The sequence below is a fragment of the Acomys russatus genome, chromosome 6 (genome assembly GCF_903995435.1).
Source record: "Acomys russatus chromosome 6, mAcoRus1.1, whole genome shotgun sequence".
Classification (NCBI taxonomy): Eukaryota; Metazoa; Chordata; class Mammalia; order Rodentia; family Muridae; genus Acomys; species Acomys russatus.
The window spans coordinates 75,234,622-75,253,421 of NC_067142.1; the positions used below are offsets into that span (position 1 = coordinate 75,234,622).

At 42.2% G+C, this 18,800-nt stretch overlaps 1 protein-coding gene and 1 pseudogene across 1 annotated transcript in view; both read left to right on the plus strand.

The window, feature by feature from the left end:
- The window catches only part of Acbd3 (acyl-CoA binding domain containing 3), a 30,516-nt gene extending 17,743 nt beyond the window's left edge, over positions 1 to 12,773 (plus strand). The window contains exons 6-8 of the mRNA XM_051148020.1: positions 5,070 to 5,256; positions 7,071 to 7,355; positions 12,558 to 12,773. Coding sequence (XP_051003977.1) covers positions 5,070 to 5,256; positions 7,071 to 7,355; positions 12,558 to 12,769 — 684 coding nt within the window. The 3' untranslated portion in view covers positions 12,770 to 12,773. The remainder of the gene's footprint in view (positions 1 to 5,069; positions 5,257 to 7,070; positions 7,356 to 12,557) is intronic.
- LOC127191241 (uncharacterized) lies at positions 7,662 to 7,738 on the plus strand (annotated as a pseudogene).
- Positions 12,774 to 18,800: the final 6,027 nt, after the last annotated feature.

Sequence of the window (18,800 nt, forward strand, 5' to 3'; positions counted from 1 at the left end):
GTTACATGGATATGTTTGATATATGAAAATTGATTAAGCTGTGTCGTTTATTATGATTTACACACTTCTATTTGAAATTGGGTCTCATATAACCCAGGCCTCCCTCAAACTTACTATGCAGCCAAGACTGACATTGAGCATCTTATCTTTCTCCTCCACCTCTATAGAGTGCCGGGATTACAGGCTTAGATCACCACATTTGTAATGGGAAGTGAGTACAGGACTGCATGTGTGATAGGCAAGCACTGTACTTACATAGCTTTCTTCATGTATACTAGGATTCATTTTTAAGTTCCTCCAAAAGTTAATAGGAAGTTGGAGAAATGGCTCATTGAATAAGCTTATCTTGGGCCTCTCCAGGCACCCATACTACATGTACATGCCCATATACATACATATAGTTAAAAATGAAACCATTTCTGGGTTTTTGTTTTTTCGAGACAGGGTTTCTCTGTGTAGCTCTGGCTGTCTTGGACTCGTTTTTATAGACCAGGCTGGCTGCCTCTACCTCCCTAGTGCTGGGAGTAAAAGCTCGCACCACCACTGCCCAGCTGAAATAAATCCTTTTAAAGAAAAAAATTACAAAATAGGTTTAAAGTAGCATTGATAACTTGCTCCTGGCTTGATTTGGAAATACCTCCAAATAGGTGTCCTTTAGGGTTAAAGGTGTTTTTTAACTCTCCCATTTTGATTCAGAGCATTAAAAAAAAGTTGTCTATTTTATGTGTGTGTGTAGAGGAGAGGATTACCCTTGCTGTGGTATGCATGTAGACATGAGAGAAGAACCTACTGGAGCCAGTTTTCTTCCATCACATGGGTTCCAGAGATCAAATTTAGGTCAATAGGTTTGCCAGCAGTCACTTTTTCTTTTCCTGGTTTTTTAAGGCAGGGTCTTTTTGTGTAGCCTTGGCTGTCCTGGACTCTCTTTGTAGACCAGGCTGGCCTTGAACTCACAGTGATCCACCTGCCTCTGCCTCCTGGGTGCTGGAAATAAAGGTGTGCGCCACCACACACCTCAGCAAGCACTCTTATGTGTTACCCTAGATTCATTTCTGTTGTAATAAAATACCCTGATAAGATGAGTTGACTTTAGCTCACAATTCCAAGTTAATAGTCATCACTTTGGGAAAATCACAGTGGCAGGAGATTGAGACAGCTGGTCACATCATCAGCACAGTCAAGAGCAGAGAGAAATGAATGCATAGATGGTGCATTCAGCTGGGTTTCTCTACTCATAGTTCAAGATCCCTGCCTAGGGAGTGGTGCCACCCTCAGTGACCTGGGTCGCATCAATTGATGTTATAAACACAGTCTCACAGACATTTCTACAGGCCAATCTAATGTAAACAGTGTTTCACTGAGACTTTTCCTAGCAGATTCTAGGTTATAGCTAGTTAACAATTGAAACTAACTTGTATGGTGAGTCGTCTTGCCAGCCATCTTTTTTTTTTTTTTTTTTTTTTTTTTTTTTTTTTTTTTTCTTTTTCTTTTTCTTTTTTTGGTTTTTGGAGACAGGGTTTCTCTGTGTAGCCTTGGCCGTCTTAGACTTGCTTTGTAGACCAGGTTGGCCTTGAACTCACAGAGATCCATCTGCCTCTGCCTCCCGAGTGCTGGGATTAAAGGTGTGCGCCACCACGCCCGGCCAGGGAATCTTTTTTTTCTAGACGATGTATTTACTTTATGTGTAGGAGTTTTCACCTGAATATATAAATATGCTTGTGGGTGCCCTGGAACCTCAGTGCCAGATATTTGTGAGCCACCGTGGATGCTGCAGACAGCCTGAGTCTTCTATCAGAGTAATCAGTGCGGCCAGGCGTGGTGGCGCACACCTTTAATCCCAGCACTTGGGAGGCAGAGGCAGGTGGATCACTGTGAGTTCGAGGCCAGCCTAGTCTACAAAGCATGTCCAGGACAGCCAAGGCTACACAGAGACCCTGTCTCGAAAAACTAAAAAAAAAGTAGTCAGTGCTATTAGTCACTCCTCCAATCTGAATGCACACTACTTGATAGTTTATGTGCTGAGGACAGCAGAACATATTATGTCTGTTTTCCGGTGTTTTTGTTTGTTTGTTTGTTTGTTTTTGTTTTTTAAGTACAGAAAACTATTTTTATATAATTTATTTAATTTTGCTTTATGTGCATTAGTATGAGGGTGTCATATCCTTTGGAACTGTAATTACAGACAGTTGTGAGCTGCCATGTGAGTGCTGGGAATTGAACCTGGGTCCTTTGGAACAACAGACAGTGCTCTTAACTGCTGAGGCATCGTTCCAGCCCACAGAAAACTTTTTTATTAAATGATTTATTAATTTTATTTGTGTTGGTGTTTTGCCTGCATGTATGTCTGTGAGAGGATGTCAGATCCCCTGGAACTGGAGTTACATAGACAGTTGTGAGCTGACATGCGGGTGCTGGGAATTGAACTCAGGATCTCTAGAAGAGCAGCCAGTGCTTTAACCACTGAGCCATCTCTCCAGCCCCACAGAAAACTTTTTATGTGCAATAAAAACACTGCAGCCCATAATATAAAATAATCTTGAATATGAGCCAAGATGTATCGTTGTTACTGCATGTCATGACAGCATGGGCAAAGTGTATGTGCTCTGTGTTCAGAACCAAGGCTGTGTGGGAGGTGCCTTGATGCAGCCGAGTGTAGCAGTGTTAGAAACACCTCAAATTTATTATACTTTAATTTTGAATGAATTTGTAGTCCGTGTACCTTTATTTGGAAACTCTGTACTGTACAGCCAGATTTCATGACACCCCCCCCACACACACACACATATTCAGTTATGTGGGGTCCCCATATGGATTTGTAACCCAGTTTAAAAAGCTGGGTGCTAGGCAGGCGCTCTACCACTGAGAGCTGTACTCCCAGGCCTCTCTTTATATTTTGAGACAAGGTCTCACTAAGTTGCCCAGGCTGGCATTTAGTATCTCAGCCTGTTCTTGAACTTGTAGTCTTCTTTCCTCAGCCTTTCACGTATCTGGAGTCACTGGCGCATGCCAATGGACCCAGCAAATTTCTTTTCTTTGTGCTTTCTCTTTCCCTGCTTTGCCATGAAAATCAGTCAAATTCAAGATCCTGCTGCCTTAGCTCCTAAGTGCCGGATTACAGGTGTACAGTACTGTGTCCAGACCAGGGTAACATGTTAAATGAGTAGATATTTTGACCTCTAACTTCATTATCATAACCCTTAAATCTTAGATCAATGTTGTTGGTGGTGGTGGTGGTGGTGGTTTGTTGATTTTGTTTTGTTTTGTTTCTGGAGACAAGGTTTCTCTGCGTAGCCTTGGCTGTCCTGGAAGTTTTTCATTTTTTCAAGACAGGGCTTCTTTGTGTGTTCTGGCTGTCTTGGAACTTACTATGTAGACCAGACTGACCTGGCCCTTAACAGAGTTCCACCTGCTTCTGCCTCCCAAGTGCTAAGGCTAAAGTCATGCACCATCACCAACCAGCTAGACCAATGTTTCTTTACAACTTTTTGTTGTTCTTATTTCTTTTTTTCAAGACCGGGTTTCCCTGTGTAGCCTTGACTGTCCTGGATTTGCTTTGAGACCTGACTGGCCTTGAACTCACAGAGAGATCACCGGCCTCTGCCTTACCAAGTGCTAAGATTATAGGCATGTGCCACCCTACCCAGCATTTCTTTACAACTTGATTGGTAGTTTTATTAAATTTTAGGCTTGATGTGGTGGACAAGTTTAAGGCTAGCCTGGGATATTGATGCCCTATCTCAAAAAAAAAAAAAAACCAAAAAGAAACCTAAAAATAAATAAATATATACATACATACATACATGCATACTTTATTAAAATTTTTTTCTTTGTTGGAGCCAGGGGTATGATTCAGTAGATGAGCACCTGCTGGGGCTAATGTTAGGCTCTGGGGTTAGTCTCTTAACACCGTAAACCTAAATAAATTATTTTTATTTATTTACTTTTTTAAAGATTTATTTATTTAGTATGTTTACAGTGTTCTGCCTTCAGTCCAGACGAGGGCACCAGATCTCATTACAGATGGTTGTGAGCTACCATGTGGTTGCTGGGAATTGAACTCAGAACCTCTAGAAGATCAGACGGTGCTCTTAATGTCTGAGCCATCCCTCCAGCCAATTATTTTTATTTTGAGATCATAATCTTTCTGTGAATATTAATTTTGTCCATATTAGAATAGTTCACATATGTGAGGGTTTTGTTTGCTACTTTAGACATCTGTCAAATTAACAGTTTCTGTTTTTGTAAATCTTCTGGGACCATTTGTTTCTTTGAAGTATAGTTTTCCTAATTTTAATTTTTCATAGCTGAAGGTAAGGATGGGAAGGTTTAAGTGTTTTGTGAGTTTTGTTTTTGTTTTTGTTTTTGTTTTTTTTCACCTCGGTGTCCCAGTGCTGTGCTGGGCACAAGCATATTCAACATACCCGGTTCTGTAGTTTGAAAGACAGGTTTTCAGTGTGTATCCCTGGTTGGCCTCACTCTGGTCAACCAGACTAGCCTTAAATTCTGCCTGGCTCTGCCTCCTGGGTACTGGGATTAATGGCATGTGCCATCATGCCCTGCATATAGTTAAATTTTATTAAAAAACAAAACATTTACTTCCATTCAATTTTAAGAACATACATAACTTCTGTGCATGGTGGCAGTGCCTTTAATCTCAGCACTCAGGAGGCAGTAATTTTATTCCAGATGGATTCTTTTTTTTTTTTTCTTCCCCAAGACAGATCTAGCTTTGGCTGTCCTGGACTTGCTTTGTAGACCAGGCTAGCCTCGAACTCACAGTCATCTGCCTGCCTCTGCCTCCTGAGTGCTGAGATTACAGGTGTGCGCCATTAACCTCAGTTTGAGTGCTAGGATTAAATAAAGACCTGAGTTACCACACCTGGCTGAGATTGATTGTTTAGCTGTCAGTGTTATTAATATTTGTTACAAATACGATAAAAATTGGTAAAAGTTGATTAATAATTTCTTAGAAATGTTTTAGTGCAGAGCAAATGATGATGTCAGACTTCACTTTTAGGCAAATGTTAGCCTTTCTGGTAAGAGTATGGTAACTTTTTCTCAATTTGTAGGCAGCATTACAGAAGCAACAAGAAGTAGTAGTGGCTGGGGCTTCATTGCCTACATCATCAAAAGTGAATGCAACTGGGACAAGTGATATGATGTCAGTTAATGGACAGGCCAAAACCCACACCGATAATTCTGAGAAAGAACTTGAGCCAGAAGCTGCAGAAGAAGCCTTGGAAAATGGACCAAAAGGTAATGGTTTAGCATATGTATTTGTTATCCTGGTGTCATTCTCTAGACGTCATGAGAAGCAGAAATCAGGACGATAACCTGACGAGCTTGGGGAGGACCCAGATGTGTGTGAGTCCAGCATTGCTTTACTCTGAGGCTGATGCTTCTGTTGACACGTTTAGAGAGCAGTTGCTTAGTGTTCATAAGGCCCTGGGTTCAGTTTAGTGCACTACAGGAAACTGAGTGTGGTGGTCTGTGCCTGTTGTCCCAGCTTCTGTTTTGTGATTCTTCTGGGAACATTGGTTTCTTTGAAGTATAGTTGAAGGTGAGGATGAGAGCTTCAAGTGGGTTGTTTTTCTTTTTCTTTTTTTTTCTCCTCACCCGCCCCCCACCCCCACCCCCCAATTTCAGCCTCTGAGTATTGTGCTGGTACAAACCTACTTAGAAGATTCCTGAAACCTATTCTGTCCTCCCTGGCTTTCTAGAACAAGTAACAAAAAAAAAGAAGGGGAAAAAAAAAAGCTCCAGAAATGACCTTCCTGAGTCTTACCAAGAGTTTAAACCAAACCATTTCACATGTATTTACTCTGTAATGTATGTGGGCACACAGAGAAATCAAAGACAACTTGGAAAATTTGGTTCTCTCCCTCTACCGTATAGATTTTGATGAATAACCTCAAGTAATCAAGCTTGGTAGCAAGTGCCTTTACCTGCTTGGCTCCTGGGGGGTTTTGTTTTTGTTTGTTTTCTTTTCTTTTTTGAGACAGGATTTCACTGTGTGGTCCTGGCTTGTCTCCACCTCAGAGAAATCTGTCTGCCTCTGCTGCCAGAGTGAGTGTGGGGATTAAAGGTGTGCACCACCACAGCTTGTGTTTTGTTTTGAGACAACTCAGAAGCTTAAACTCACTATGGAGCTGAAGGTGACTTTGAATTCTAGATCCTAGTTTAAGCAGTGCTGGTGATTGAACCAGGGATTTGTGAGTGCCGGGCAAGCACTCTCAACTAAGCTACATCCCCAGCCCTGCTAGTGTCTGTAAAGGAGAGGAAGTATTTTGTTAGTGAATCTAAGTAACTTAACAGGAACACCTGCCGCGTTCTGCAGTACACAGGAATATTGGTCAGTAACAACAAGATGGTTGTCCTTGCCTTTGCTTTCCTCCAATGGTTCTAATATATTGTCCAGGATTTTCTGTTTTTCTTAGCTCTTTTCAGAAAAGCCCTTAGAACTTTAGGTGCCCATAGGTTAAGACTTTTCGACAAGTAGAATGAAATGAAAGCAGGGAAAATCATTTGTAAGATTGTGGGATCCAGCTGGGCGTAATAGCATTCATCTTTACTCCCAGCACTCCGGAGGTAGAGGCAGGTGGATTGATGTGAGTTTGAGGCTAGCCTGGTCTACAAAGTGAGTCCAGGGCAGACAGGCCTGTAAGATTATGGATTCCATTTTATTGAAGAGATATGATGACCTCTGCATACCTGTAAACCTTCTTGGATTTTGTTTTGGTTTTTTGTTTGTTTGTTTGTTTGTTTGTTTTCCGAGACAGGGTTTCCTCTGTGTAGCCTTGCCTGTCCTAGGCTCACTTTGTAGACCAAGCTGGCCTTGAACTCACAGAGATCTACCTGTCTCTGCCTCCCGAGTGCTGGGATTAAAGGCGTGCGCCACCACACCGGCAAACCTTCTTGGATGTTACACTAACCTGAGAGGCTTCTGTTTCCCTCCATCCTTGGTCTAAACTGACCATATTGTCCTTGGTGTCAGAACAGAGGTAGCCCAATGCAGATATTCTCTGTACGAACCTTTTCTCTTCAGCTTTTGAAAATCCTGTTGCCTTTAGAATCTCTTCCAGTGATTGCAGCTCCATCCATGTGGACAAGACCACAGATCAAAGACTTTAAAGAGAAGATTCGGCAGGACGCAGACTCTGTGATCACAGTACGCCGTGGAGAAGTAGTTACTGTCCGAGTCCCCACTCATGAAGAAGGATCATATCTCTTTTGGGAATTTGCTACAGACAGTTACGACATTGGGTTTGGGGTTTATTTTGAATGGACAGACTCTCCAAACGCTGCTGTCAGTGTGCATGTCAGTGAGTCCAGTGATGATGAAGAGGAGGAGGAAGGTAGGCCTTGCTCAGTAGCTGCTACATTGTGTGTGTCATTCCTCTCTGACCTTACGCTTCCTGCTGAACACGTAGTGGACAGCTAGTACTCTGTTCTGGTGTAGCATGTTGGCTGTAAAGGCTCTGAGAAAAGCCAGTCTCTCACAAAGAAGGCCCTGAACATGAATTTCTGTAAAATGACAAGAAAGTCCATTTGGTAGTCTATTTTATTAGTTTCTGAATGTTGTTTTACTTATAGCCTTGTGTGTTAGAAAGCTAAGTATGTGAACAAGTCACTTTAAGGTTTGCTTTTGTTTGTATATTTTAAGCTTTGTGTAGTGGCAATATCATAGCCAATGAGATTTATCCGAGGCGTGATTATTGCTAATTGTATATTTTGTTTGTTTTTGAGATAGGACCTTGCTTTGTTGCCTTGGCTGGTCTTGAACTGCTGGACTCAAGCAGTCCTCTACCTCAGCTTCCCTAGTTAGCTGGGACTATCAGTGTATGCCACCATTCCCCAGTTTGAAAAGGTTGGAAGACCAAGTAAGAATTCTTGTCAGAGCCTGGTAGTAGTGGCACACGCCTTTAATCCCAGCACTCGGGGAGGCAGAGGGTGAGTTTGAAGCCAGCCTGGTCTACAGAGAGTTCCAGGACAGTGAAGGCTACACAGAGAAACCCTGTCTTGGTCGGGGGATCCTTGTCAACAAAGGAATTAATATTTCTTGATAGCAGCTTTTTTATTTGTTTGAAAGACAGGATCCTCCTATGTGAGTTCAAGGCCCACCTGATCTACAAAGAGAGTTCCAAGACAGCCAAGGCTACACAGAGAAATCTTGTCTTGAAAAACAAAAAACAGAACCAAAGACAGGATCCTCCTGTTACAGTCAAGTGCTAAGATTATAGTACCATAGCTGGCTTTTTTCTCTCTTGCATTTGCTCTTTTATTTTTTGTTTATTTTTGAGAAAGAGTGAGACAAGGTTCCATGCAGCAAAAACTGGCCTCTAATGACTATATAGTCAAGTATGGCCTTAAACTCTTGATCTTCATATCTCTGTCTCCACCTCCCAAATCCTGGGTAAAAAGTTGTATATAGCCAGGTGTGGTGGCACACGCTTCGCCCAGGAGGCAGAGGCAGGAGGATCTCTTTTAGTTGTTGACCATCTGCTCTACATAGTGAGTCCAGGACACTCAGGGCTATTACGTAGAGAAACCCTGTCTCAAAAAACCAAACAACAACAAAGTTGTGTATAAATAATGAAAACTCACCAGAATACCCCACTTAAGACAAATTCCAGGGGGGCTGGAGAGATGGCTCAGTGGTTAAGAGCACTGCCTGCTCTTCCAAAGGCCCTGGGTTCAATTCCCAGCAACCACATGGCAGCTCACAACTGTCTGTAGCTCCAAGGTCTGACACCCTCACACCAACGCACATAAATTAAAATGAAATAAAACATTTTTAAGACAAATTCCAGTCATTCTTGTCTTTGCAAACCACTGTCTTACAAGAATGTGACTTCTTAGTAACAGAACCAGGAGTTTTGAAAGACCTTAGTAAACTGTCTTGGTCTAAGAAATAAGTTAAAAGCTGTATTAATCTTTGAGCAGCTGCTCTCCTGAATTTTGTTAGCTGGAAAAGCTAGAACTCAGGACATTTATATAAGCCAAGTAAGCTAAATTGAAACAGACTCATGTACTGTGGTGCCAGCCTATGAGAATGGACGAGCACTTTGGTTCCATTTTTCAGGGCTAACTGACCTGCCTGGTGGCTCATAAGAAGTCCTAGTTCTTGTTAAGAGTACTATAGTGTCTCCTGGCAGTGGTGTTAAGACAGGTTTCAGGACTGTTCTTGGAAGTGCATGGAGTGAACGTGAGTCCATTTGACTTTAGAAATAGAGCGTTCTTGAATCGCATTGCCACCCTTGACACCACATATGGGAGCATATAGAGCACTTAGACCATAAGCATTTCTTGAAATTCATTTAATATGTAGTTTAACAATTGAAATTTCATACTAGTCATCTGTTTTTCAGATGGAACAAAAGACACATTTTGTTCCATACCATTTTTGTTTGGTTTGGTTTGGTTGGTTGGTTTGGTTTTGGTTTTGGTTTTTAGTTTTCTGAGATAAGGTTTCTCTGTGTAGTCTTGGCTGTCCTGGACTGGCTTTGTAGTCCAGGCTGGCCTCGAACTTACAGAGATCCACCTCTCTCTGCCTCCCGAGTGCTGCCACTACGCCTGGCTCTGTACCATTTTCTTTATGAACCATCAGAGTGTCCCAAGGATTTCAGTACATCGTGGAGACTGACTGTCACTCCAGAAGATTAAAATCCTTACTTACATCATAGGTCCAGGTTTGAGCTGGTAGTATCAAAACATGTGCTGCTTTCTCTTGCATAGCTTTTTTGGGGGGCGGGGCAGGGTGTTATTGTGTTGCCCTGGCTATCCTAGAACTCACTGAGTAGACCAGGCTGCCCTCAAATACAAAGAAACCCACTTGACTGCTTCCCAAGTGCTGAGCTTAAAGATATATACCACCACTGGGTTGACATATTTTTGTTTGTTTTGGGGTTTTGGTTTTTCAAGACAATGTTTTTCTGTGTACCCCTGGCTGTCTGTTTTGGAACTTGCTCTATAGACCAGGCTGGTCTGAAACTTAGAGAGATCTACCTACCTCTGCCTCCTGAGTACTGGGATTAAAGGCATACACCACCACCACCTGGCTTGTTTTTAAGATTTTTTTTAAATACTTTCTTTTTTTAAAATTATTTATTATTATGTATATGGTGCTCTGCTTGCATGTGTACATGCAGGCCAGAAGAGGGTGTCAGATCTCAGATCACATTATAGATGGTTGTGAGCCACCATGTGGTTGTTGGGAATTGAACTCAGGACCTTTGGAAGAGCAGCCAGTGCTCTTAACCTCTGAGCCACCTCTCCAGCCCTGTTTTTAAGATTTTTAAAGATTGACTTCTTGTTTTATGTCAGTGGATGTTTTGCCTGCTTGTATGTTTTTGTACCACATGCATGTCTGATGACCACAGAGGTCAAAAAGGCTGTCAGGCCTTCTGTACCTGTAGCTAGAGAGAACTGTGAGCCGTCATGTAGGCGCTGCGAGTCAGGCTTCGGTCCTTCCCAAGAGCAAGTCATCCTAACTGCTAGGCCAGTTCCAGGGCTTTGGCAGTTTTTTGTTTTGTTTTAGGTAAAAACATGTTAGCTCAGCAAGGTAACTTTATTTTCTTAACCATACACAAAATATGTATTTACAAGCCTGATTCTACAACTAAATGCTAGCTCTTCAGAAATCACTTTGCATCTGTGTCCTTTTACCTAGTAGTCTACCATTCTCTTGAGTTATCCAAACCCAAGATGGCTCCTTAGCTCTTTCCTATAATGCTGTTTTACCTGCTGCTTTATTCTGCCAGCTTCCTCTCTGTTTTGGCGAGCCCAAGAGAAAAACCCTATCTCTTACCTGGAGCTCCTTCCATGAGGGCTTTTCCAAGCCAAAAGGCTAGGAGTTTGTTTTTAATGGTGTTTTTTCCTGAGTACTAGCAGTGAAGTGAGACATGTCCTGTAATACTCACCAAAACAAAAATAGGAGGAGAGGGCAAGGAAAGGTAAAATCTGAACAGTTAGTTTAGCTGGTGCCACTACCTGCATCCCAGTAGTGCCACAGCAGCCTTAGCCAGTGGCGAGGCCTGTGCTGCTCTTTCTCATACAGCGGAGACTCATTCAGATCAGACCATTTGCAGACACAAGGAAAGTTTGTGTACTTCTGAAAGAGCTTTTTGAGCACAGTGTAAGAGTCTTACTGAGTATTTTCAGTGGTTAGCTCTGCCTAGATGTGGTTGCTCTCATCTGTAATCTCAGCACTAAGGAAGCTGAGGTTGGAGATTGTTATGTGTTTGAGGCTAGCTTTGCTTATATAGTGAGTTGCAGGTCAGCCTGGGCTACTAAGAGAGACTGTGTCTCAAAAACTAAGGAGAAAGGTCTGGCGAGAGGGCTCAGCAGTTAACAGCATTCCCTCTTGCAGAGGACCAGGCTTGATTCCCAGCTCCTACACAGTTGTTTATAACTGCCCTTAACTGTAGTTCCAGAAGAACCCGTGTCCGCCTCTGGCCTCGGCAGGCACCATGTATGTACTCTTTGTACATACACACATGCAGGTCAAAAGCCCATGATCATAAAAAATCATCATCATAATAATGTCTTTTTAAAAAATAGCCAGGCGGTGGTAGCACACACCTTTAATCCCAGGGTTTGGGAGGCAGAGGCAGGGGTATCTCTGTGAGTTGAGGCCAGCCTGATCTATAGATGAGTTCCAGGACAGTCAGGGCTATACAGAGAAAACTATTAACAATGACAGTCTGTGATCAGGGCTTGTTTTTTGTCCACTTGTTTCATCTCTGTCAAACAAGCGTAGTGGAACTAAGTCAATTTGTGGTTACCTCTGACTACCTCTCTTGTGGTTTTTATGCTTGATATACAGAAACAGTAGTCTGCTTAGGCTACCTTCTACCATTCCTAAAGTGAAGGTGAACTGATTCATTGTGGAAGAGGAGATAACACAGCATTTTTTTTTTTTTGGTGTTCTTTGAGCAAGATTGTTTTGTTTTTAAATAAGTTATTGTTGCGCATGGTGGCTCACACCTTTAATCCCAGCACTTGGGAGGCAGAGGCAATCAGATTGCTGTGAGTTCAAGGCCAGCCTGGTCTACAAAGTGAATCCAGGACAGCAAAAGCTAACAGAGAAACCCTGTCTCAAAAAACAAAACAAAAAATAATAATATTTATGTGCACTGGTATATAGGTGTCAGATCCCTCAGAACTGGAATTATAGATAGTTGTGAGCTGCCATGTGGGTGCTGGGAATTGAACCTGGGTCCTTTGGAAGAGCAGCCAGTGCTCTTAACCACTGAGCCATCTCTCTAGCCCGTTTGTTTTTATATAAGGAAGGAGTTAGGAATTGGAAGGCTGGGGTACAGTTGTTACTACTACCTGCATTTGTTACTGGACTCCCAGAGCCCAGCAGCTGTGCACGTAGTGGTCAGGCATGCACGTGAGGGACTGAAATGTGCCTGCATGCAGAGTTGGAGACTGATTAAGAGAATTCCTAACAAACAATTTCTCAAAGAGTATAATTTCATTGTTTGATGAGTAAGGTGATTTTCCTGGATCTATCATTTGACTTGTGTCTTATGTTCTTTCTCACTTTATCACAGAAAACGTTACTTGTGAAGAGAAAGCCAAAAAGAATGCCAACAAGCCTCTGCTGGATGAAATTGTGCCTGTGTACCGGCGGGACTGTCATGAGGAAGTGTATGCAGGCAGTCACCAATATCCAGGGAGGGGAGTCTATCTCCTCAAGTTTGATAACTCCTACTCCCTGTGGAGGTCCAAGTCAGTCTACTACAGAGTCTATTACACTAGATAAAGCCGGTGGTGCTGAGTCTGGTGTCTAGGGTTGGGCAAAAGATGACATTTAGTTTCTTTTGACTTTTGTGGCGCAAAGGAGTCAGTGTTTACCTTCTCAATTGTGTTCTGATGGTTTGTGAACTCTTGTTGGGAGCCAGGATCCCTTGAGACTCTTAAGCATTAGTGCTCTGAGATTAACAGCAGTTCAGAGACTCATCCAGCCCTTGGGTGCTGACCAGCAGAGCCACTGGTGATCCTGGAGTTACATGAGCTGCCTGTTAAATATTCAGTCTCCAAAATAAAGGTCCCAGCATCGACCTGACCTGGCTGGTGGTCGTCCATTGCCGTGTGCTCTGTGACTGCCAGAGCCCACAGCTGCAGCTCTCCTCGCGATGCCTCTGCTGAAGTCGGCTTCGGGCGCAGGGGGCTTGGGCTGAAGCTCAACAGTGTGAGGCTTAGCACTCAAGACGTCACAGAGTATAGCAGAGAAACGCTCAGCTCGCTCTCACCTGAGGAGCCCATGTTGGTTTTGCTTTGGGTACAGCTATTAGTTAGTTATGTTACAGAGAATTATTTTCTGAGAGAATCTTAAACTTAGAATATTCAAACCTAGTAGGTAATTGATGTGTAAAGACTCATAGAAGAGCTCAGCGTCCTTCCTGCCAGGTCCCTCAGGCTTCCTGTTTGCCACTCACCACTGGAACAAAACAAAACTAGCTGATTCTGTGTTGACATAGTTTTGTGGAACATCTCAAATTGAAATCATTTTCTGTAAAAATCATACAGCCAGGAATTTTATAAACTCAAATTGGCATCTAGCGAATTAAAATATGCAAAGTCCCTTTAGTATAGTTGACATTCAAGGAGTACCTTTGCACTAAAGGAAATCACTGCCAGAGACAGACCAAATTTCCTTTCTGTTTGTTGTTAAGAGTACAAACCGTTCCACAATCCCAGTATGGAATCACATACTAGAGAAAACTGGAAGTGCACAGCTGTGCTTAAATGTTACAGCTCCAGAATGCATTATGTCTTGCTGCTGGGAAAAAGTACATCATTGGTTTTCTTAAGAAAACAAGCCCACATTCATTATTTCAAATTTCTATAAGTGGTAAATTATCTAGAGAGAGGATTGTATAGGTAGAAAATGACAGCGCACACCTAGTATTATTTTGTCGCTGAAAACTTAGATTTAATTTTGACATCACAGGGGGCTGGAGAGGTGGCTTAGCAGTTAAAAAGCGCTGCTTGCTCTTCCAGAGGTCCTGAGTTCAAGTCCCAGCAACTACATGGTGGCTCACAAGCATCTATAATGTGGTCTGATGCCCCTTTCTGGCATGCAGGTATACATGCAGATAAAGCACTCATATATATTAAATAAATACATTTTTTTTTTGACGTCACAGATCACTTCCAGGGATCCCACTGGCTAGGTGCAGTGTGCACAGTTCACTACATTCAGGCTGTTTGAGGTTTTCATACACTGCATTTTTTTCCTGTTTTTAATACCTGGTTTTATAGGTATTTAACTCTGTTCTCTTTTGGTTAAGAAACTGGATTGTTTTCTGTTAACCAGTGCTTATTTTGTGTTTTTGAATTCTCATTCAGCAGTAGTCAAATGTCTATGCTGTTACACCCAGAATATTTGTTAGGCTGCCCCACAGCTCTTCTGTATATATAGAAACCACAGAGTTAGGATTTTTTTTAAATGAGAAAAATACTGTATTTAAAATGTAAAATAAACTTTTAAAAAGCAGGCACTAATATATATTTCTCTCAGCCTTTGATTACAAGTTTGTCCTTGCACATGTTAAGATAAATTATCTTCTAAAAATATTGTTCTTGGGAGCAGTGTATGTCACTTTACATAGCAGTTCCTGTCACATTTTTGGTTCTAAACTTTTTTTATTGCCTTTGGCTGTTGATTAGTACCATACAAGTGCGATTTCAAAATTCTTGAAAGTAATATATTTAATCAATTAAAATGTTTATCTGTAACTTGTTGATGTTTCTGTTAATACAGTTCCCTGAAGTATTTAACTGTCTTTTTTTTTTTTTTTTTTTTTTCATTTAGATAGGATAAGAAATGTCTAGATGATCTTTTCTGTTTATATGTTAAAAACAAAAACAAACTCTTTCTGATTGGCTAGTTGTCCATGAGTCATAGTGGATTTTAAATTGTCCAGACTGGACAAGAAGGGAACTGTTGGCTTTTCAACCTGCAGGTGACCAGCTTATAGCATATTTTCCAGAGATGCCCTGTGTGGCCTCTAAGTGGAACAGAGCGTCAGATCACGATGAATGCAGGGTACCAGGGTTTTTTGAAATTTGGACAGACCAAATGAGATGGTTTCTTGGTACCTGTGCTGTGTGTTGTAGCTTGAAGTCAAACCTAGGGACAGTGACCGGGAGCCAGTGCAACATCAGGATTCTTTGAGGCCATGCCTCAAATGCTAGTCACCATGATGGAAGAGAAGCTCTGCTTGCAGTTAATAAAAGCTGCCAGCTGTGACACTTCAGCAATCCACACCGTCTGTTCCATTCCCAAGCTGTTTTCCTGCAACCTAAAAATGTATGTCTGTGATCTGTTGGGGGCAGAGCAAGTCTTCACTCATTTCTAGCCACCAACTTTTAAAAATGTGTATGAATTAGTATTAGCTATTAGGATGTTGCTACATGGTCCAGGCTGGCCTTGGACTCACTCTGTAAGCCATGCTGCCTTGAGTTTAGTCTTCCTGCTTCTGCCCTCTGAGCACTGAGATTTATAGACGTGTGCTACCACACCCGGCCAGTACTAGGCTTTCTTAATTAATCTATTTGTGTGTATGGGTGTTTTGCCTACATGTATGTCTGTGCACTACATTCATACCTAGTACATGGAAAGGCCAGAAGAAGCATTGAACACCCTGGAACTGGAATTACAGACAGCTGTGAGTTGCCATGTGGATGCTAGGAAATTGACCCCAGCTCCTCTAGAAGAGCAGCCAGTGCTCTTAATTGCTGAGCCATCTCCCCAGTCCTGTTGTTGGACTTTGCTCTCATATACTTAGGTGTAATCCTCAACTTTCTTGCTGATTTTTTTTTTTTTAAGAGTAAATTATTGTCTTTCTTACATAGCAATGCTTTGATCTCTTTGCACTGGCAGTTTCCAAGCACTTACTATCTTTGCCAGTTTCCCTTTGATAAATGCAGGTATACTAAACTACCTCTACATGCCACTTGTGAGCAGCCATGAGTTGATTATTTGAATTATTTGATCAGGTACTTAATTTGGTACAGGAAATGAAGTGGCTGGCTTTGCCATATAATTGGCACTTCCCTTCTTTTTGGCCAGGGTCTCACACTATAGTCCAAGCTGGCCTGGAGCTCCCTGTGTAGCTCAGGCTAGCCTCAAACTCACAGTGACTCTTCTGCCTTAGCCTCCTATGTTCTAGGATCACAGGCGTGAGTCACTGTACCTGGCTGAACATTACTTCTAGAATGTAAGCAGTCAAAACCCATGTACACGCAAAAAAAAAAAAAACTTGTTTTTTTTGAGACAGAGTTTCTCTGTGTCCTGGAACTCACTTTGTAAACCAGGCTGGCCTCAAACACAGAGATTCACCTGCCTCTGCCTCTGCCTCTGCTTCCCAAGTGATGGGTTAAAGATTTAACAACAAAAACCAAAAAACTTTAAAAGCATATCTAGAGACTACAGAGATGGCTCAGTGGTTAAGAACATGTACTGCTCTTCCAGAGGACATGAGTTCAGTTCCCAGCAACTACACTGGGCTGCTCTCAGCTATAACTCGAGCACCAGAGAATCCAATATCCTTCCTTTTCCAGCCTCCTGTGAGAATACTCATAAATAAAAGTTAAGTGTTGCCAGGCATGGTGGTGTATGCCTTTAATCCCAATACTCAGGAGGCAGAGGCAGGTGGATCTTTGAGTTCGAGGCCAGCCTGGTCTACAGAGTCCAGAACCAACCAAGGCTACATAGAGAAACCCTGTCTCCAAAACCAAAGAAACCAAACTGTTTTGGGAAACTTTTCATATACTAACTATGGGTGGAATTAACGATCACACCAAATGCTTGGTACCACAAATGTGTCTGGTTTTAGGCTTTTACAGATACTGGGATTGGGACCTGAGTGTGGGCATGAAAAGGTCATTTCTGTTTGATGTGCATGTTAACTCACAGCCTGAAGATAAGTTTATTTAATACTTTGAGCCTGCCTGCATTTGACTGTAGCCTGCAAGACGAGGTTAGTTCCAGATTTCTCTCCACTTGGCATCAGTGCTCAGGAAGTGTGTGGAACTTTGAATTTTCAGGGTGGCTCAGCAGGTAATGCTTCTTGTAGTGCATGTTTGACCAGCTGAGTTCATCCCAGAACCCCGTGTAAGAGTGGAAGGAGAAATCCGTAGCCCACTAAGTCTCCTAATCTCCTCACTTGAATTGTGGCATGTACATGCCCTCATGCACACACACACACACACACACACAATAAAGTTTAATTCTAAGAAAAGAAATCCTGCTGTGTTTCCCTGGTAACTGCAAAAGGGTAAAACATTTCTTTGTATTGATTGTTTGGATTTCATCTCCTGAAATTTTCCTATGCCCTTTACCCATCTCAATTAAACTTTTTGGTTTTATTATTGAGTGTTTTGCCTGAATGTATGCCTGTGCAGCACATGGGTGCCCACAGAGGTGAGAAGGTGGTGTTAGATACACTGGAGTGACTTACAGATGGTCGTGAACTACCATAATGAGACCTGAACGTTGCAAGGAAACCAAGCGCTCTCAACCACTGAGCTATCAGTTGAGTAATTTTATATGAGTTTATTATTTTTAAATAAAGGTTAAAGGTATGACTATGCATGCCTTAAATCCCATCACAAAGAGGCAAAGACAAATGGGCCTCAGTGGATTTGAACCCAGACTGGTTTCCGTAGCAAGTTCTAGGATAGCATTGGCTACCTAGACTGTATCTAAATAAGTAAACAATTCCAACCACTTGCTTTTACCATTAAAGATGCTGGGATGAAAACCTGCTAGCTCAGGCAGAGAAAGCACCCAGCTGACCTTCCTATTCAGTTCACCTCTCTGAGGAAAAAGCCCAAGACTCATTGACAGCCCAGGAGGAAAAAGTCAAAAACTAAAAGCCAAAGAGCTTGCTAGCTCAAAGCTCAAAAAGCCCCAAAGCCTCTTCTTAGCCAACCTGTCTTAAATACCATTCAACTCAAAGTGCCTCCTACTTTTTAATCCCTGTCAGCTGGTTTCTTGACCTAGGGTTTTGTTTTGTTTTGTTTTTTGACTTAGGGTTAATTTTATTAACTCCTGTGCACAGGAAGATCTTGTATTAAAAGTGTGTGCTAAGGCTACACAGAGAAACCTTGTCAAGGAAGGAAAAAAAAAAGTATGTGCTAAGGCTGGCTGAACCACACCCTTAATCACCTGTTTACAATAGAAAGTTCTTGGGCTAAAGGTGTGCGTTAGGGCTGAATCATGCCCCCCCCCCCCAAAAAAGGCAGGTTTTTACAATTGACAATCTCAGGGTTCACACTGGAATCCAATATCCTGCAACACACATCACACCAAAGCTTGACAATTGCCACATAGTCACAGGATATTCTGTGCTGCTGTTGACCTGTGACCTCTTGTGATTAGAAAATGAGTTATCCCTGAAGAGCTTTCCTGGCAGGTTGAAGGAGCTATGTGTAAAACACCTTTGGCAGCCAGTGAGCAATAAAAGTAGTAGTTAAAAATGGAGTGGGGTGGGGGCTGGAGAGATGGCTCAGCGGTCAAGAGCACTGACTACTCTCCCAGAGGTCCTGAGTTCAATTCCCAGCAACCATATGGTGGCTCACAACCATCCACAATGAAATCTGGTCTCTTCTTCTGGCCTCTGGGTGTACATGCAGGCAGGGCACTGTATACATAATAAATAAACGTTAAAAAAAATATGGGGTAGGAAGGTACCTCATTTGGCCTTTGCACCCCATCAGTAGGCTGCTGAGATACAGCATCCCCCCAGAACCCTGCTACAACGGCTCTTTTCTCCATTTGGACC